Source organism: Rhinolophus sinicus, linkage group LG03 (assembly GCF_036562045.2).
Source record: "Rhinolophus sinicus isolate RSC01 linkage group LG03, ASM3656204v1, whole genome shotgun sequence".
Taxonomy (NCBI): Eukaryota; Metazoa; Chordata; class Mammalia; order Chiroptera; family Rhinolophidae; genus Rhinolophus; species Rhinolophus sinicus.
This window is the reverse complement of record NC_133753.1, coordinates 53414602-53433421: the sequence shown is the minus strand read 5'-3', so window position 1 is coordinate 53433421 and position 18820 is coordinate 53414602. Positions and strand designations below refer to the sequence as shown.

Below are 18820 nucleotides of genomic sequence, written 5' to 3'. Positions count from 1 at the left end.
GGACTCCCTAGCCATCTTTCCACTTTTCCTTTTTCTAGAAGAAAGTCAAGACCTAGATAACATGGACAATGATAGGGAATGGTCAGAGAAATTATAAAGATGACCTACTGCATGTATCTTGTTTGTCCATAACAGCATTATAGCTGTGCTACTTACACAAAAGATTACAAACGTATTTGCAGTGAACATTTGTTTAGCTAGAAAACAAGATCGCCAGTGTTCTGATTAAACATGTCATGTCTACCTTCATGCAGGGTATTCACTAAATCACCTGAAAACATGGAAGAAACCAGCTCTAAGTTTCCTGTTTTTATCAAATATGCTCCTCGCTCTCTATACTGGTTTAGTTCATCAACGAGGCACTCTTGATGTCATGACTCACATTCAAGAACTCCGTTACAACAATCCCCACAAATCTGCAGCTTCCATATTTGTAATGATGCCTTGCCACTCTACTCCTTTTTATAGGTAATAAAAGTTGTTCCACTATATGCTATTAAGAAAATGAAGCTACTTTAAAATTCCTTTCAGATTCCTGGATTTAAATTGACCATTGATCAAATATAAGAAATTTGAAACTCCGTATTTATTTACTGATAAATTTTTAAAACCATTTGAACTATGTCAATGAAAATCATATACTTTTAACTTTAATATCCTTTTTTAAAGAAATTTAAACTTACATTTAGATCATCTGATTTAAATATAGTATAAAATATTTGATAGGTTATTTGATGGTAGTCTTAGTAAAGAAATTATCATTGATCTTACTACTGATAGCTTTTTCTCAGTTGTTTCTGCTTTCCCCTTGAAGCAAGACCCTCATCTCCAAAATTGTAAAAGTCATGAAATATTAGGTCAGTGTAAAGTTACACTATGCATTTCGTAAATAAAATAAGTATCTGTTACGTATTTTTAAATTTTTCCTGAGGCAAAGTTATAAATATGGTCCAAGTAACTGGTCTATGCTGACGTAATTCATCAGTCCATCTTTTTTATGTATATCCTAGTCTTTCTATGCCATTAATAAACCCACAACTTATTTGGATGTTAATCGGTGAACATATATAAATAAGTAAGAACAAAAACAAAAACCCCACAGGAAAAACTTGTCATTTAAGGATGTGATCCATCCCCTTCCAGAGCAGAAAGGGAAGAGAGCAACAATCCTTTGTGGTTCGTGACCAGTTTTCTCCCTCGCCAAATAAACCTATGGGGAATTACTCTCTTATTAACAAGTAACTACCTGGTCCCAATGGTCCCTTTCATTCCTGGAAGACCATGCCAATGTTAGAGAATACTGAGTCCCCCAAGCTGCTGACCTACCCTCCCACCTTGAAATGGAGCTTCCTGCTTTAGTTTGGACTTGCGGGTTAATGCTGCTGCTGCACAGGTACATGGTGTAAGATCAGATTCTCCATCTTTGAGAAAACTGCATTAAAGGCCTGCTTCTTCACCTGAATTGGAACTCAGTTTAGATTCCAACTTCATATTCTGTTATGTGAACATGATGTATCTTAAAAGAAATGCGAAAACTTTCACTTTTTTTAAAAAACTTGTTCTAACAATAATGTTAACTTTCTTTTCATAGCCATGTCCACTACCCACTTCCAATGAGATTTCTCCAGTGTCCCCCAGACCTGACTGGAAAAAGTCAGTATCTTGATGAAGCAGATATATTTTATCTAAATCCCTTAAACTGGTTGTATAAAGAATTTCCCAACAATTCAACAATGCCTACTCACTTGATCATCTTCAGTGTTTTGGAGGAGGTAAGGAAACATGAAAAAAGGGAAAACGGTATTTTTATTTCACCTTAAGTTTAGCAAACACTCAGGTAAATAGACAACATAACTTTTTTATGGTCCATTTTAACCCCCATATTTTGTAACTGGTCTTTTACCCTAGTCAAAATCAGCCCTAGTTTTTTATATATACTGGGGGTGCTATTTTGTATACAAGTGGACACTTTGGTCAGCGTTGCTCAAGCAGTTTGCCATAATCAAGAGTGCCTGGACACTGATGGTAACCACTTTGAGCACCTCTTGTAATTGCAGAAGTCAAACGTGTCTTGTATTCATCTAGTTATTGGTATATATTGAGTATTACAATTTTAATAGTTTTCCTTTTTTAAATGTGTATACATTTTTTGGCACCCTCTGTATATATATAGAGATATCTATATATAGAGAGTTATGTATAGATGTGTGTGTATATATATGTATATATATGTAATATATATATTCATATATATAATATATATTACTTACCATGAGTTAATATAAGAAACTGCATTGTTTTTATTTTTTAAAAGTTGTAGAGGTGCAAATCAGAATAAGCCATTCTGAATAAAGAAGTTGTGGTATATATACACAATGGAATACTATTCGGCGGTAAGAAAAGATGAAATAGTACCATTTGTGACAACATGGATGGATCTTGAGATTATTATGCTAGGCAAAATAAGTCAGACAGAAAAGGTAGAGAACCATGTCATTTCACTGATATGTAGTATATAAAATTGAAAACAACAAAAGAACAAGACAAACAAATGAAGGAACAAAAACTTAGAGACATACACAATAGTTTAGGGGTTACCAGAGGATAAGGGGGAAGGGGGGCTCTAGAAGAGAGTAAACGGGGTCTAATATATGGTGATGGAAAGAGAACTGACTCTGGGTGGTGAACACACAATGTGAGATATAATGTATTACGGAATTGTACACCCGAAATCTATGTAACTTTACTAACAATTGTCACCCCAGTAAACTTTAATTTAAAAAAAAGCCATTCTAAAATTTTTGAAACAGCACTTAGCAAAATGTAGCCTTTATTTACTTAAACGTTTATTTAATTCTAGGAAATAAATGCTTTCCTAATTTCAAGAAACTACGAGAGAACTGCTGTTTTCTTCCACACTCACTTGCCAGAGGGTCGAACTGGAAGTCACATATACGTCTATGAACGGAAATTAAAAGGGAAACTCAACAGAAGATGAAATTCTGAACTGTGTTTAGTTTTCCCAGAGAAATAGGTACTGCTGGGTAGAAATATTCAGATGCTGCTTAAAATACTCTAGTAAACACTGAGTAAGATTCATGGAACTAGCAAAAAACCACTATGAACTGCTTTACCAAATTGTACTACTGGGAAATGTATGTTTGAAAAATACCAAAAAGGATAAAATCGTATATTAACACTAAAAAGGATAAAATCGTATATTAACACCATAAAATGCCAGATTTTAAATAAAGACCTTTAGTTTTCCTCATGGCGTAGTTTTATTGTTTCTTCCACAATATTCATATGTGCAAGAAATTTCACAACAGAACAAGTCAGCAAGCTCATAAGAAGGCAGCAAATTCTTCACAAGTCAACGGGCTCTTGAACCCACAAAAAGACAAGAAGCAAAAGTAAGATTATAAAATGTTAAAGAAGAAATTCCATCACAATGTACTCATTTCAAGCTCTACTGCAAATTTAACACAAATATCAGTGTTAATTACACTTTGTCATGTATGATTTGAGCCTGCTTTAATCTCATACACTGAAAGGAAGTCTCATTTCATGCACACAATTTGTTGCATGCCTGGCTTCCTTAAAACTACAGTTCAACATTTCCAGTGCCAAAAAATATTCAGCAAAGCTAAACTACAGAAAAATGCAGGTTAGTAAGCTTTTGCTTGATGCTTCTGAGTAATAATATAGTCATCAAACTGATCTTAGAAATGATAAAAAAGACATTGTTATCTTCATAATTTCATCTTAGTTTCAACACAAAACATTGTACAAAGCATTTATGTTACAATTTTCTAATTTAACTTAATTATGATGGTCAATATTTAGGATCAAAAGGTAACTGCCCCAATTCTATTTCAAGATTTGCCATGTGTCTTCCATTAGTGCGACCATATTTATGCCATTTACCTTCCCTTTTATAAGGTTGTGGCTGAGGGTGCTTCTGCTCTTGTTTTCGATGCCTGGAGTTTTCAATATTTACCATACGTTGCTTTTTATCTGGTCGACTGAAAGCAGTAAACACATTTTTCATCTATGTTAGAGTTAAATTTATTTAAACAAGAAACAATTTTAATGTTTGTCTCCATTAATCTATTATCTGAACACTCAGAAAAAGGATGTTAAATTAATCTGACGTATAATCTTAGTATAACCATGCCAAAGATCATTACACTTTTATCCTATAGGAAAAAAAAAGACAAACATAACTACTGGCAAAAAAGGGAAACACAACAGATAAAAAACAAATGTGATAATAAAATAATGAGATATGTTTCCATTATTTTTCTCGCTTTCCTGTAAAAATCAATCCCTCCACAATGGCTTCATCCCTCAGCAGGAATATGTATACATATTTCTTACAAATACAACAAAATCTCTTTTTCTCTTACAGCTAAGGTTCATAATGTCAACATTTACTGCTTTCCTCAACCTCTATAATCAAGCTCTGTCACTCACTGAAACAAATAGTCCATAATGCCATCAGGCTTGTCACTACTTACAACAGTCCACAAGACCACCTATGGCCACCCAATTCCCCCAAGAATGTTTGTCTTTTGTTTTTTCTTAAGCATTTGACACACCTATATCTTTTACTTGAGATCACTGAATTTTCATGCCACTCTCTGGTCTTATCATTCTCAGCTTTCTTTTCTTACAATCCCTTAGACGTTGGAGTTCCCCAGGAGTCTATTAAAAACCTCCAGCTTAGTGTCTCTGTCTCTGTCTCTGTTACCGAGTCTGGGCTAAAGAGACAGTCATATGATAACTAATAGCCAACTAATCCTCTCCGTTTGGATGTCAATAGGTACCTCCAAGCACAATTCTCATTTCCAATTCCCCTTACCCGAAACCTCTGGCATTCCTTAGCTTAGTGATATCACTATCCAACTAGTGACCCAACTCAGAAATCTGGAAATCAATGTTACTTTCTACATCTTTCATAAATACTACCAATTTTACTTACTACAGTATATGTTATTCAAATCGATCTTCTCCTTTCCACTCCTACTGATCAGATCATGTCTGTATTGTTTTAAAGACCACCTTCTAGCTCCTAACCTCACCCTTCCCAACCAATCGTCCAGGCTGCTGCCAGCGATCCAAAATGCAACAAAGCAAGTCTTTGAGCATTAAATGAGGTTTTCACGATCTGAGTATTTTCTTCTATTCATACTCTAGCACTACGTGGCCTCCCTAAAGTGGCATGTCTTCACATCTCTTAACCAAAGTTCCCTCTGAGTAGAATGTCCTACCCTATCAAGCTGGCAAAATCATTTCTCCTTCAAAAGCCAGTTTATAAAAAGTAGTTCAGTTCAAAGGCCACCTCACTCATGAAGCCTATTCAAACATCTCCAGACTGAGGCCACTATATACTATGCCTCTACACCTCCATTTCATTAATTTATCTAACTCTCCAAAAGCTTGTGAACTCCGTTACAGCTAGAATTTTTCATTTGTTTCCTCAGGGCAGCCTCACAGTGCTTTGCTTATTACAAGCACTAAATATTTGGTTAACAACTAAAAATACCAGAATCAGTCTCATTATTTTATAGACACATTTATTCAAAAAGATATATAACTATCTCAAAAATAAAAATACTGCTAATGTTTGAAAATTAGGCAAGTTTCATGTTACAGAGTATAAAGCTGATAAGCAATGGATACAAAGTTATTTTTTAAAGTTATGTATAAAGCACACACGTTAGAACTTGTGGCTTACTAAGTTTGCTTCTTGGTTCATGCCTCTCCATTATTAACAATAATTCTGTACTAAGTGTATTAAATATAATTTAGCTGGTAAATGGAATACACAGATAAAAATATGTGGGACATCCAAATTGTTACATATGAGCTCTTCTGAGTTCTGAATGAAATTAGTATTGTTCACTCTCAACCTCCCAAAGTAAATAAATTTAAGAGTAAAAGAAAATAATTTCACTTAAGGTGACTATCTTTTCATATATACTAAAATGAAAACAATAGGCTAATAGGATTTATATATATTTAACTGATTTTAAAGGTAGAAATTAAACCATTTGCTCAAGTCAAACCAATTACATGAAATTTTCAGTTTTTAATAAGCTATTAACTTAAAATTATCTGTCAATTTAATTTATTCTAAATTTTCTGGCAATAAAGTACTTTTACAAATAGTACTTTTTTTAAAAAAAAAAGTACTTTACAAATAGTAACATTCCAAGAAACTTATCAAATGATAAAATGCTATCCAATCTATAAACTGTTAAAAACTATTATAATAACATGGTGCTATATAAACCGACCTGGGTCCATATGGAGGGGGAAAAGTGTGACCAAAGAAGTATCTGTATATATATCCATCGAACTTCTCAAACACTCCATCATTATCTACTTGGTATTCCTTCATGTCTTTAAGATAATCTTTAACATCATTAACAAAGTCAGTGAAGAGCTTCTGATCATGTATAAAGACACCATGTATGAAAAACTTATTGATGAATTGATCAAGTTCTTTCCAATGATGAAAACTATGCAGTTTTTCTAGTAAGTACCTTTCCATTAACTCTCTAAATTCATCTATCCTTACAGGATTCAACACTTTCATATTAAAAAGGTTAATGGACTCCTGTTGAGCACATTCAAATACACCAGAACAAGCCTTTCTGAAAGAATTGTAATTTTCACTACAGCCATGCTCAGCACTGCATTTCTGTGAATTTGTGTTTTTTCCGAATTCTTCAAAGTGAATTGGCTTTTCTTTCCTTCCCTCTCTTTGCACAGTAGGGCCTCTACTATTCTGGTTTTGTGTACGTGCCTTATACTGTGGATGTAAATATTCACTAAAAACTGTTGGTTTTTTAGCTGCTCCTTCTTTTGTAGCACCAAATCTTTTACTGCCCTTTTCATCAAAGATATTCTTGGTGGTGTCTTTGAAATGCCTGAAAGTGGATTTAACTGAATCTGAGAATTTTTTCAGATTTTCTTTCACAGCTTCTTTAGCCTGCTTAATTTTTTCTTTATGATGTCTCACAAACTCCTTGGTAGAATTCTTCATGGCATCAAATGTTTCCTTAACTGAACCCAAAAGAGTTTCCTTTGACTTATTTTTAGCCCTGTGGTTTCCTCTACTCCCTTTCTTTTTTCCATCAGTTTCTTGTTTTCCATTTTGATCTTTTGCCTCAATATATAGTCTTTCCCACAAATCAGAACGCTGCTGTTCAAAGTTTAGCTTCCGCTCCAGCTCAGTGAGTCTTTCACGTAATTTTTCTACTTCCTTTTTCTCAGTCAATACATTGGGAGAGTCTGGGTTGCCATATGACTGACTAGCGCTTAACTGCTGAAGTTCCACCCTTAAAGCCATGGTTTTTAGTCGTTCTCTCTCCAGTTCCCTCCTTAGCATCTTTGCTTCTGCCAATAGAGTCTCCCTTTGATTAAGGAAGCTGTATGTTTTCTGCTTTTCTTCTTTCAAATGCTGCTTAAGTTTCTGATTTTCTGTAACTAATTCAGTACTTGTCCCTTTATCTTCCAATATCCTAATCTGTTCTCTTAGTTTCCTTAACTCGTCCTGCAATGAAGACAAGGCTTTTTCTTCCTTCTCCAGAGATATTCTTAAATACTCATTTTCTGTATCAAGGTTCTTTTTCTGAGTTTCAAAGGACATCTTCTCTGCTTCAGTAAGGGTCCAACATCTTGCAAGGTTTTCCTTCAGTGACTAAATTTTTTTGAAAGAGAAGAAAAATGTCAAGTGCTTTAAAAGCTGAATTTAAATCTTTAAGATGTAACAAACACTGCATAAATGCTTAGTGTCTATTTCTGCAGAGACTATCCTTTATGTAGTTTTATCAGTATAGAAAAAAATTGGAAAATACAAGGTTCATATGCAAGAAAATACACAGCAAAGAGCTACATCAAAGTAAGAACATAGCATGTTCAAAGAATTTAAAGGCAGGAAAAAATTAGCTAGAATTTGGTTTACCCCTAAGATTCTAAAAACAGAGATGGGGTACTTCTGGTTAGTGTTTCCCATAGTCGTATGAAATCTTTACTGGTCTAGGCCCATTTAGAAGTTAGGAGAAAAGGAGATAGGTCTTCTGTTGACTACAGGACTCCAATCTCTCCTGAGAAGGCTCCAAGAGAGACCTTAAACAGGACTACAAGGCTTCTCGGATCCTTGGGTGAGGGAGGTTATCTTTAAAAGTAGAATTACAGCTAGAGATGACTTTAGGCTTCAAAATATTCTTTTTATATTCACTGCATTCTTAGAAGGAAAAATTTTTCAATAATCTTTGTCCCATTTGAAACATCTTAGTCCTATGTAAATTAATACCTCCAAGTAAATTTTGGTATATCATATAATTTCTCCTGCCCTTTAGAGGACTGAGTCTTGGTAACATTTATAACTAATTCCCCCAATTTCAAATAATCTTCGGAAGAAACTGTTACCAGATTAGCAATATAATTCCAAGGTCAACATCCTGATACAAGAAATCATGTTCAACCAGGTTTACAGAATTTTGTTGCAGTTCAAGGTAGCCTCGAGTGGTCTGATTTTTCTTTCAATGTATGTACTAGTAACAAACTTAACCAAAACAGCAAGAAATTAATGTTTCTACAGGTTAATGGTTATAGCCTATCTGGTCAGTTAAAATATCTTATGTATAAATCAGAAAATAATAATTAAATTTTGCTTAATTTACCACAGATATGCCTATCCCATTTGAATCAGATCAGAAAAATACCAGATTTTCAGAATTTTTTTTTTTTTTAAAAAGTCTTTTAAGAGAGTGAGAGTATTTTCTACTTGAAAAATAACTATCTGAAATGGATGGCTCATTAATCTTCAGAGAAATTTCAAGTTTCATTACAGTCATTTCATCTGCAGTGTGAGGGAAAACAAGTTTCATCTACCCAACAGAAGTAGCCTGTGGAATACAACAGAGGCATTATACTTAAATGCACAGGAGGCCACAGAATGACCGGAGGGCACAATATTCCATAGCCAGTAAATGCCATATTCTTGAATTAAGTGACTGATAAGCACATCCTGGGCAGGTCTTCCATGAAGATCTTCAAAATCCAAACTACATTTAACAGCTACACTTAACAAGAGCTCTGCAAGATCTGACTCAGTAAAGATCTGTGCAGGCCCAGTCTCCTAAAAGCCAATAATAGTCTATGGAACTAGAAACCAGAGTGGAAGAAGAAGATGGTTACTCGTTTGAAAATATCATCTGATCAAGGTAGGAAAAGCTACACGATTTACAATTAACCTCAGCAGTCCCTCTCTAAACAATACAATTCAGACATCAAGTGAGATTCTGTCTTCCAAACAAATGTAATCATAACCCTATAAGGGATACATACATAAATTAAGTGTGAAGGAAATTTGGGGGAATTGAAGGAAAAAGGAACAGTTTACTTTCCTTCCCTAAGTTTCTCTACAATACCTACACCCTTTCCCAGGGTAGAACTAGATAGGAGACCAGCTATGTTGCTGGTCCTCATAAACCCACAAACATATTAGGCAACTGGACAGAATGAACAATACAGTCCTGCTGGAGGCTTAGGGGAGTTTTAGGTAGGAAAATATAACATGATCTGTCTTCCATCAGAACTAATAAGAAACTAGAGGAAAAATGTTCGTTATTTTCCTTGCTTAAGGGAAGAGCTTAGGCTACAAACTCTACTTCTCTTTCTCTCACTGAAAAATGTTCTGCTCAGCTCTGTAAAAATGAAATTACTAATAACAATGGTTTACATGTATATATATATATATAAAAAAATCAATTTAAAATGTTAATTATAAGTGATTAGTACTAACATCTTCAAAGTCATATAAATGGAATTAAATTCAGCTCTGCTAGTTACTAGCCTTGGGAAAGTTACTTAACTTTTTTGAACCTCTTTCCAGTCTTTAAAAATGAAGTTAATACTTACTCAATTCATAGGACTGTGGTGAGAAATAAGAGAAATACTGTATGTGAGATACTCACAAAAGTGACTAGGATATAGCAAGTAGTCAATCAACAATTATCAATATTATTACTGATTTACTAATCTCCACTGTACTTGTATCTGCATAGCAAAGTTATTGGCTAACAATTATTTTTAAATAAAATTTATCAGTAATACACACCTTATAATCTATAACAGACTCTTGTTCCTGTTGACATTGGGAAAGATAATCCTTCATATCATTCAATTCATCTTCATGTATCTTTCTGACTAACTGTTGACGCTCCTGAATCTGAATTGTGCCTAAAAATAAAAATTTTCATTAGACATATAACATAAATGTTATGATTAGCAATATTTTAAAATATAAAATAAACATTTAAGCTGCATATAGTTAACTAATCTAGACAGGATCATTTTCTTAAAAATATCAGCATTTCACAGTTCTCTATAAATTCTGAATATATAAACAAGAATAAGTAAAACATCATGGTGTCATTTATCAAGTGGTGGTGGAGGTATGTTAATGTAATAAAACAGGACAAGTAGGTTAATATATTTTTTTATTTTATTTAGCATACACCCAGAAATATTTAAGCAGTTCACTATCCTTTTGGTTCAAACAAGCCAGCCCACATTACCCTAACAAAGAAAACAATCTATGTAATGTTTTTATCTTACTATATTGAAGGCACTCAAGATGGTTGTTTTTGAGGGATCTCTGAGGTACATAAAGTGTTACATTCCCCCAGACAGAAAAAGAGAAACCATGAAGTCTGTTAACAGATTATAAAAACAAAAATGTCTATTTTTTTCTCACTGTATCTTGCCTGAATGATGTAATACAAACTCAAGAGGTATAGCAAGGAAAATAATTGGCTAATTGTGACTACCCACTATTCTCAAAGCCAAATCTTTTAAGAATCCTGCACCGGTTAGGTCTGTACTAAAGTACTACTGTCTCTATCCCAGCAGTGATAAAGGAATCTTAAACCCACTAGGACACTCTATATTTTCACCTTAAAAAATCAAAATGTTAATTTGCCAACACATGCTGTTCATATGCTGCTACAACATGCTTCATGCATGAGAGAAAAACAAAACACTAAATCGAAAATAAGGCAAAAAGCATGACAACCTTAATACTACATCTACTGAGTGGCATGGCATTACGTAAAGCTATCACAGAATTTTGTGACGAAAGGATATAAGAATAGTTTACTATTTCTTCTCTTACTGCTAAAAAATTTAATTTTTAATTTCAATACACATTGAAAAATACTAAAAACTTTTGCCAAATTAGACAACGGTTACCACTTAACAGCTGATATTGTTAGTATTCATTTCCTTCCTTAAATTTTCTGATTTATAAAAGCATGGCAAATATGTTTCAATATTACTCAACAGAATCCAGATATTTTTAAATGTTGAAATAAATACATCTGTGGTTCTCAGAGTGACAGAAAATCGATCTCTTTTGAATGAATTCCTTTGGCCACTGGAAAATAACCTAAAACCAGGTGTTGAGATCTGAACTGGCAATGCTACTACATAGCATTTATTTGATGAGTGTCTCTGTGTAGCCTTTATCAATCTCACTGTTGGTTTTTCGTTCTCTTCCCCTACATCTTCAGCTGCCTAACTATAAAGTGTTACTGCCCAAAGCACCATCTTTGGCCTTCTGGTCATGTGTACAAGCCCACCTGTATTAATCACTTTAACACTGTCAGTTTTTGCTGTCACTGCTGTAAGGCTTCTGCAGATAGAGTCCTAACCTCACCAGAGCTTCCAGCCAATATATCTAGCTGCCTGTTGGGCATCTTCATGAAAAAAAAAAAAAAATCGAACTTCAACAGCTGCTCTAAACCATTCTAGAATAAAGCTAGGTAAAAACAAACCAAACTAGCTCACCATCTATCATCTAACAAAACTTTTTCCAGTAACACCCCCACTTCCAAAAGTAAAGCAGCTACCCACACCTTCTTTCAATTTAAAAAATAAACCACCGATAGCTCATGTATCCCAGTTCAAAGCCGTTATCCTTCATTATTTCACTGTCCCCTATTTCCTCAACCTTCTCTCCGTCCCCACCATCACTGTAATTGTTAAGGGCCTCATCACTGAATATCAAAATTACAAAACCTCCCAGCTGACTGTTCTGATTTTTTCCCATACCATTTTCCTTCCTGTACTTTTCCTCTTAAAATTACTGGTCACTCTACAAATCAGACTCTCCTACCCAGATTCCAAGATGTTTTATAATATAATAGCATCCCACAGATTCCAAATTTATACTCCATTATTTCTAAATGTCAATTTTGCTATAGACCAGGCAGTCTTCTCACTACTCCCAAACCGACCCAAGTTTATTTTCAGGTCATCAGATTCTCCATTACCGGAATGTTCCTCTTTCCTTCCACCTAGCATCAGCAAAATAAAACCAGACACAACTCAAATCCTACCAGCTCCAGGATGACTCATAAGTATAGCATTTGAGCTATAATCTATATCCATGCTACATAATGTAGCACCTACTTATATTGTTATCTTGTCTGAAGAGCAGGGCAGGCTATCAATATGTAAAGCAACTTCTTGAGAAAACCGAATCAACTGAACTCCACTGATGATTTAGAATATGGATAGTCTATGAGCAAAGAAAAAGTAAGGAAGATCGGTAGGTGCTTCATACATGAAGATTTTTCTTTAAACTTCTGTAAGTACTTTCAGAACCCAAAGCAGTCCCAAATACCTATAGTACAATTCTTTTACTATCCTCAGTCATACCAGTTTTCTCTTCTTTCCAGGATAGATCTGAAACTCCAAATTTACACGAAGCCAAGATTGGTGAATGTTCTAAGTGACTCACTTAGTATTACATTTTTGTTAAATGATTAAAGTAAGGTATTTTGCCATGTATACTGCATTCCTGTGTATAATGCACACCCATGTTTTTGTGCCAAACTTTCAGGGAAAACTTTCATTTTAATTTTTCACTTCAGATTTTTACTTGTTTACATTCAGGTACTTGTTTTTTGTACTATAAATGAATTTTAGCATTTATTTTTTAACATATTGTGGTACAAGAAATTTTATGTAACAAATAATTACATGACACAAGAACAGATACAAGGTACAAGAAATTTTATGTACTGGTAACAAATTTACAATATTTATGCATCATAGATAGCCAAGAACTCTTTGTCGTTGCAAGTTCGTCATAAATTCAACAAAACCGATAATCGTATTTCAGGATATTATTTTGCATACGGATATCGTTACTGATTTCTAGAGTTACACTTTTAACTCATAAGCATAAATAAAAGAATTAAAAACATTTATATAGATACAGAATTAGTACTAACTTATATATGCTCATCCTTATTTTTCCCTCACAAGCTTGGGTAAAAAAGTGCACATTATACACAGCAAAATACAGGAAATGACTGATTACGGGAGTGCAATGAATGACTCCAAGGTGCATGAGAAATTCAAACTGGCTCTGAAGTCAACTCTAAAGAGCTCTTAAAGTGTTGAGATTAGTGCCAGAATTAAGAATTTACATGAAATCCTTTAAATAGTGACCTTGAATAGCTAAATCATTCAGGAAAGTTTTTGTATGTTCATTGAGCCAATCTCATTATTATATAGACCTACTTCACATTATATTACCCAGTCTTTTCATATTCTGAAAAGCTAATTTGAAAAAGTACAGGAAAATGTTTACTTAAATATTAAAGTAAATTTTACAAGTAACCAAAATCCTAAATAACAGCAATAATTTCTCAATTTTAAAAGCAGTCCTCTCTAAACTGATCTTTCTACAAAATACTTAAAGGTCATGCAATTGGTGAGGTTTTAGTGGAGTTTGGATTAACATTAAATCACTGTCCAATTTTATTTTTAGTAGGAAAAAAATTTAAATTAAGATAAGACCTTTTCGTCTGTTACCTCGTTTACCTGTGGGGGAAAAAAATCATGCTCAAAAAACACATTCACACATTTGCTTCAGCTAGATAATAAACAAAGTTAAATATATATTTCAAGTCAACTCTCATTACAACAGATTTCAAGGAAGGATACAAAACAAAAAGTTATCTCAGTATCAAATTGAAGCAGGCATCTTCCAGGAGTCTGAAAACTTATTTTTATTAATATAAAATACAAGCAGCAGCACATTTTACTAACTGACTTAAAACAAGTATTGTGTCTTCATTAAGTTTACTCTAATATTATTTACGTTGACTAATGTATCTTTTCCACAAATCAATATAGGGTACACGTAATTCTTCAGTCTTTACATAAGGTAACACATTGGTAAAAGGAGCTAGCCAAACAGGAATATTTCAGAAAGTTAAACTAGATTACACAGGCAGAAAAATCTTAAAAGTAGTTAACATAAGGCAGACTGAAATTTGTGAAGTTGACAAGATCTAGACATTTCTTTATAAAGCGTTTTTTTTTTTTTTTTTTTAGAAATTCTAATAAAGCAAAGAGTGTAAATGTTCAGTTCTCAAACACGCTCATCTTTGTATAAATATACACCTAAAATAAGATTTAATAGTTAGGCTCCCAAATGAAAAGTAATATTCTTCCTCTTTTCACCCAGGACTTTTAAAGGATTTGCATTAAGAAGATAATCAATGTACATAAACACTAACAAGAATAATAGTGAGCAAAATATAACGCTAAACTATGAAACAAATTCTCAATTCACATGAATCATGGAAGCAGCCAAGAACGTCACAAAATATAAAGCTTGCATGAAACCTGTAGAAAGAAATAATGAGCACCAATTATTGTGATATTTCAATTGTAACTATTTCAACCGGGATTTAAATAATCCTCCTAATCAAGTCACAGTTAAAACTAGTTTAATTGTGATTATAAATTAAAATGATTTGCTTCATGGTAAGCATTTCAGATTTTTAATCTTCCAATCTTTTCCTTTAAAAAAAAATACATGCTAGTAATTCCTACATTTCTTAAATAAAACTGCCTAATTTAAGTGAAAACAGCTTTGTGAGATAGGCTCAAACAAGCTGTGAGCTTTCCAAAGTCATATATTTAATGACTCCTCTTAGTAAGTGCTTCTACTCTATGCCATCAGTATATGCATTAACAAATTTTCAAATACTTACCATAGAAATGTCCAAATCCCATGCTGATTGCAATCACCAGAGCAAGTATAACACATTTATTGAGACCACTACTGAATTGGCGTTTACACAACTCTTTAGGGGGTTCAGTTTCTTGTTCAGTGAGTATTCGTTCTTCTGATTCTGAACTAGAAATAGTCTTCTTCCTAGCACGGCGTCGTCTACAGGCAGGACTGGGCTGATGAGTGGTTTCATCACTACTTGATTCGTCATCACTAGGCTGAGATGAAAATACTATTTTAAAAAGAAAAATGTAGATAAATATTAAAAATTTTAGAAAACTTTCCCAGTGAATGTGATTTAGAATAATCAATGCCATCCCTACATGCCTTTTTTACAGAAGACAGCCAAAACACAAACAAAAACTCAAGCTTTCAAGTTTGTAAACATAATGCCAAAACATAAACAGATTTCAACTGTGATACATAAGAATCTGTTAACTATATTCTGTGCCTTTAAAGGTCTATTTTTTCTAAACCTCTCTTGTAGTTTATATCATTAGAACAATCATTCTCATAGTCTATTAAATTTATTTGCTATTAGGGCCATAAACAAATAGTATTTCTAGAAAGGAAAAAAAAAAAAAACACCTGTATCTCTTCATTGTTTCGAACAGAGGTTATTTTAAACTCAACTAATTAAGGAGCACAGGGACGTATACAAGTTCCTGTGACTTACAAAATACAGTAACTACCAAAAGTTTCTTGGGTGTATTTGGACTCTAGTTTCCCTTCCATTCTATGAGCCCACAATCAAGGTTCAAAGCACTACAGTTTAACACAGGTTTCCAGAAGTCAGATGAGTCCTTCCCTTCAACTGCCACTCTTACTAGAAGGTTATTAATTTTACCCTCTAGTAAATATGTCAGCATGAGGAAGTGACACAACAGCTATCTTCGATATTAAGGACTAGTCTGGTGCTGCTCCTTTATGAAAAGAATAGTAAACAACAAATTGAAAAAAAAAAATTTCACAAGAAATCTCAAGTCCTGGAAACATATCCACTGGAAAAAATCACCTTCAGTTTTTTCAAATGTATAATCTGTTAATACTGTTCCATATGTCAATAAACTACGTTGACACAGATTAGATGACTCAGTAATAATTTCCACAGGCCAGTTAGAAGGAAAAAAAGCACTAAAAGGACAAAATGTGAACTTGAATTTGATACACAGAGCTCCAAAACAAACATTCATGCTTCAAAAAAGCAAAACAGTTCTTCAGAAAACAGGATACCCATGCCACAGGAAAGCTGGTGACTTAGGTTAGGCAACACTTTTTAAAGAAGGATCATGGAGGACTCAGTGAACTTTCACAGTGATAACAGACACAGAGACAGAAGGCACTACTGAATGAATGAATGTTCCTAATATTGAGTGACACAGATGCCACTGAGAGATCTTTTGGTCATGACCCTTATGCCCATCATGTTTATCTGGTTATTCTTGATCATTAGTTTTTCCAAGATGCCGTCGCCTCAGCTGTGAGGTTACATTTCTTGGACAAAGAGAAAGAAAGGAAGACTTAAACAGAGCATTACATAATACAGAGGCATTCATGATCATAGCTGGAGTATTTAAGTCAGACTTTCTAACAGTATTAAGATGGGTAAATGTAAAAACAAACCATTTGTCAAAATCTCTTAAATAAACTTGCAGTTCTACATTAACATATTGTCTTCATTATATATTCTAAGTAAACAAACCAGCCTAACCTGTATTAGTAAATCCACATCCTTATCTAATGCTTCCATCTTTTTAACCCATACATGATAGCTGAAATATTTTTATTTTTAAATGTCTTTTAAAGCTTAATTTGGCCCACAGTCCAAGATGCAAGCAATGCAAAGGCATGCAATAAGCTTAGCCAGCTTTATCACAAGATCAATTTTGAACACCTGTTTAGAGTATCATAGCTGACAAGAGATCTTTAAAGCACTAAGTAAATAGTAATTGTGACTAGGCACACTCAGCTCTAGAGAAGCTGGTAGATTTAGTCACACAACCTTGGAAAGTGAGTTGGCTAGGAACGTGGTGTTTCAGCTGATCATCCCATCCCCTTATCCATTCAGGAATCTTCCACATCTTCTCCCACCATCTTTCTTTTGTGAATAAACAGGAAAAAAGATGTATAAAGCTTTATTATAAAGAATAAAAAGGAAAACTAGAATTGAAAATACTTATTTTAATGATCACTTAACATTGTTATCTGTGCTCCATCAAAATCTAACAATCATGCCTTTTTCAAAAACATATGCAATACAAACTTTTCTACAACTACCAACTTTGCTTTCTTCAGGGAGGAGAGGTTCATATGAAGGGAGTGGGGAGTATTCTTAAATCAACAAAAGATTACTGTCACAATAATCTAATTGAGAAGAAGAAAAATTTGAAATTAAAATCCTATAGAGATGGAGAAGAAAGGGCTAGGAACAAACAAAATAAGCAAGCAATGGGTAGCAAGAAATTAACAAACCAAGAAAAATGTGGGGTAAAGGAAAGAAAAAACCTCTGGGCAACTGATTTTATATATACTTTTTTTCAACATAGTCCAACGTAATTTTTTATTATTTTTTCACATTTTCTTTATTGAAATAATTAATTCCTTTTGGAGGGATAGCAATGGACAAAAATATACCTAATAAAATATTTCTATTAACTGAATCTGTAAAATTCCCAAGTCCAAATTCAGAAGGAGGTAAAAATCAGAATAACATGCTCAGAAGTATCCAAGTTTCTAAAAAATATTAACAGTATGTTTACTGTCAATTTCTTAAATGTCTGCTTGGACCTTTCTGCAATACTCCTGCTTCATTTCACTACCTTTTCTGGCCTACTGATATTCTCAAACCAGCACAGTCTTTAAAAAAAGAAGGAAAGAAAAAAAGGAGTACTTGAATAGCACAAATCCTAGATTTAAAAAAATAAAGTTCAATGACCAAAAATGGGTTCTAAAATCAATTACATTAGCCCTCGTAAATAAACATATACTGTTCTGGCCAAGGCTGAAGATTCTCTGTGACCATTAAGAATGCCAGATGAGTATTTAAACACTGGAATAAAGTACTTTCAAGCTCTTGTTCATAGGCAAACTAACTACTAACTGAAAATAACTCATCATTAAATGAGATAATAAAATGTCCAGTAGAGATTTTTAGCTAGCTTAAACTTCAGTAAGAGAAATTCCATTGTCTGCTTCTGGCAAATGTAAATATTCAAGAATGATAAATTTTAGGGAAATGATCTGAAACAGATACTACATGTTCGTGTTTTTGCATCAAATTAGGAAATTCTTGGAATCACGAGCAGTGTTCTAAGGTGTCTCTCCCACAATTTACACTTAAGTTATAACTGTGGGTTAATTACAAGCTTGTTATATTTTCCAGTAACTTGTGTCTAAAAATATTTCTATCATGTTGAAAGATGTTATATATGTCCCTAAAACTGAGCCAAAGAACTCGAGACCGGAATTAGTTCAATAACTCACATTTTAACCTCCAATGGATTCTGTCTGAACAGAACGTGACTTACAACAGGCACATTTTCATAACTCAGTCTGAAATGAATGATCCAAAGTTCAGGGCTTTGGGATGCTGCTGTACGCCCAGTTCCTTGAAGCCTGTTTGGCACTTGGTAGCACTCAGTAAATGTTTGCTGAGTAACTAATAATTGAGTAAACCTGAAAGACTTCAATAAGTTTTCTTTCACTATT

General features: G+C 33.7%; 2 protein-coding genes across 7 annotated transcripts in view; one reads left to right on the top strand and one right to left on the bottom strand.

Annotated features, from left to right (window-relative positions):
* Positions 1 to 3271, top strand: part of PIGB (phosphatidylinositol glycan anchor biosynthesis class B) — a 28693-nt gene extending 25422 nt beyond the window's left edge. For both annotated transcript variants that reach the window (XM_019732276.2, XM_019732278.2), the window contains exons 10-12: positions 255 to 468; positions 1592 to 1772; positions 2861 to 3271. In XM_019732276.2, the coding sequence (XP_019587835.1) occupies positions 255 to 468; positions 1592 to 1772; positions 2861 to 2998 (533 nt within the window). In that variant the 3' untranslated portion in view covers positions 2999 to 3271. The remainder of the gene's footprint in view (positions 1 to 254; positions 469 to 1591; positions 1773 to 2860) is intronic.
* Positions 3258 to 18820, bottom strand: part of CCPG1 (cell cycle progression 1) — a 33878-nt gene continuing 18315 nt past the window's right edge. For 3 of the 5 annotated variants that reach the window (XM_074327717.1, XM_074327716.1, XM_019732271.2), the window contains 5 exons: positions 17115 to 17210; positions 15093 to 15344; positions 10136 to 10257; positions 6303 to 7711; positions 3258 to 4025 (listed from right to left, as the gene is read on the bottom strand). In XM_074327717.1, the coding sequence (XP_074183818.1) occupies positions 3836 to 4025; positions 6303 to 7711; positions 10136 to 10257; positions 15093 to 15344; positions 17115 to 17210 (2069 nt within the window). In that variant the 3' untranslated portion in view covers positions 3258 to 3835. The remainder of the gene's footprint in view (positions 4026 to 6302; positions 7712 to 10135; positions 10258 to 15092; positions 15345 to 17114; positions 17211 to 18820) is intronic. The other 2 variants (XM_074327718.1, XM_019732275.2) reach the window with 1 other exon arrangement.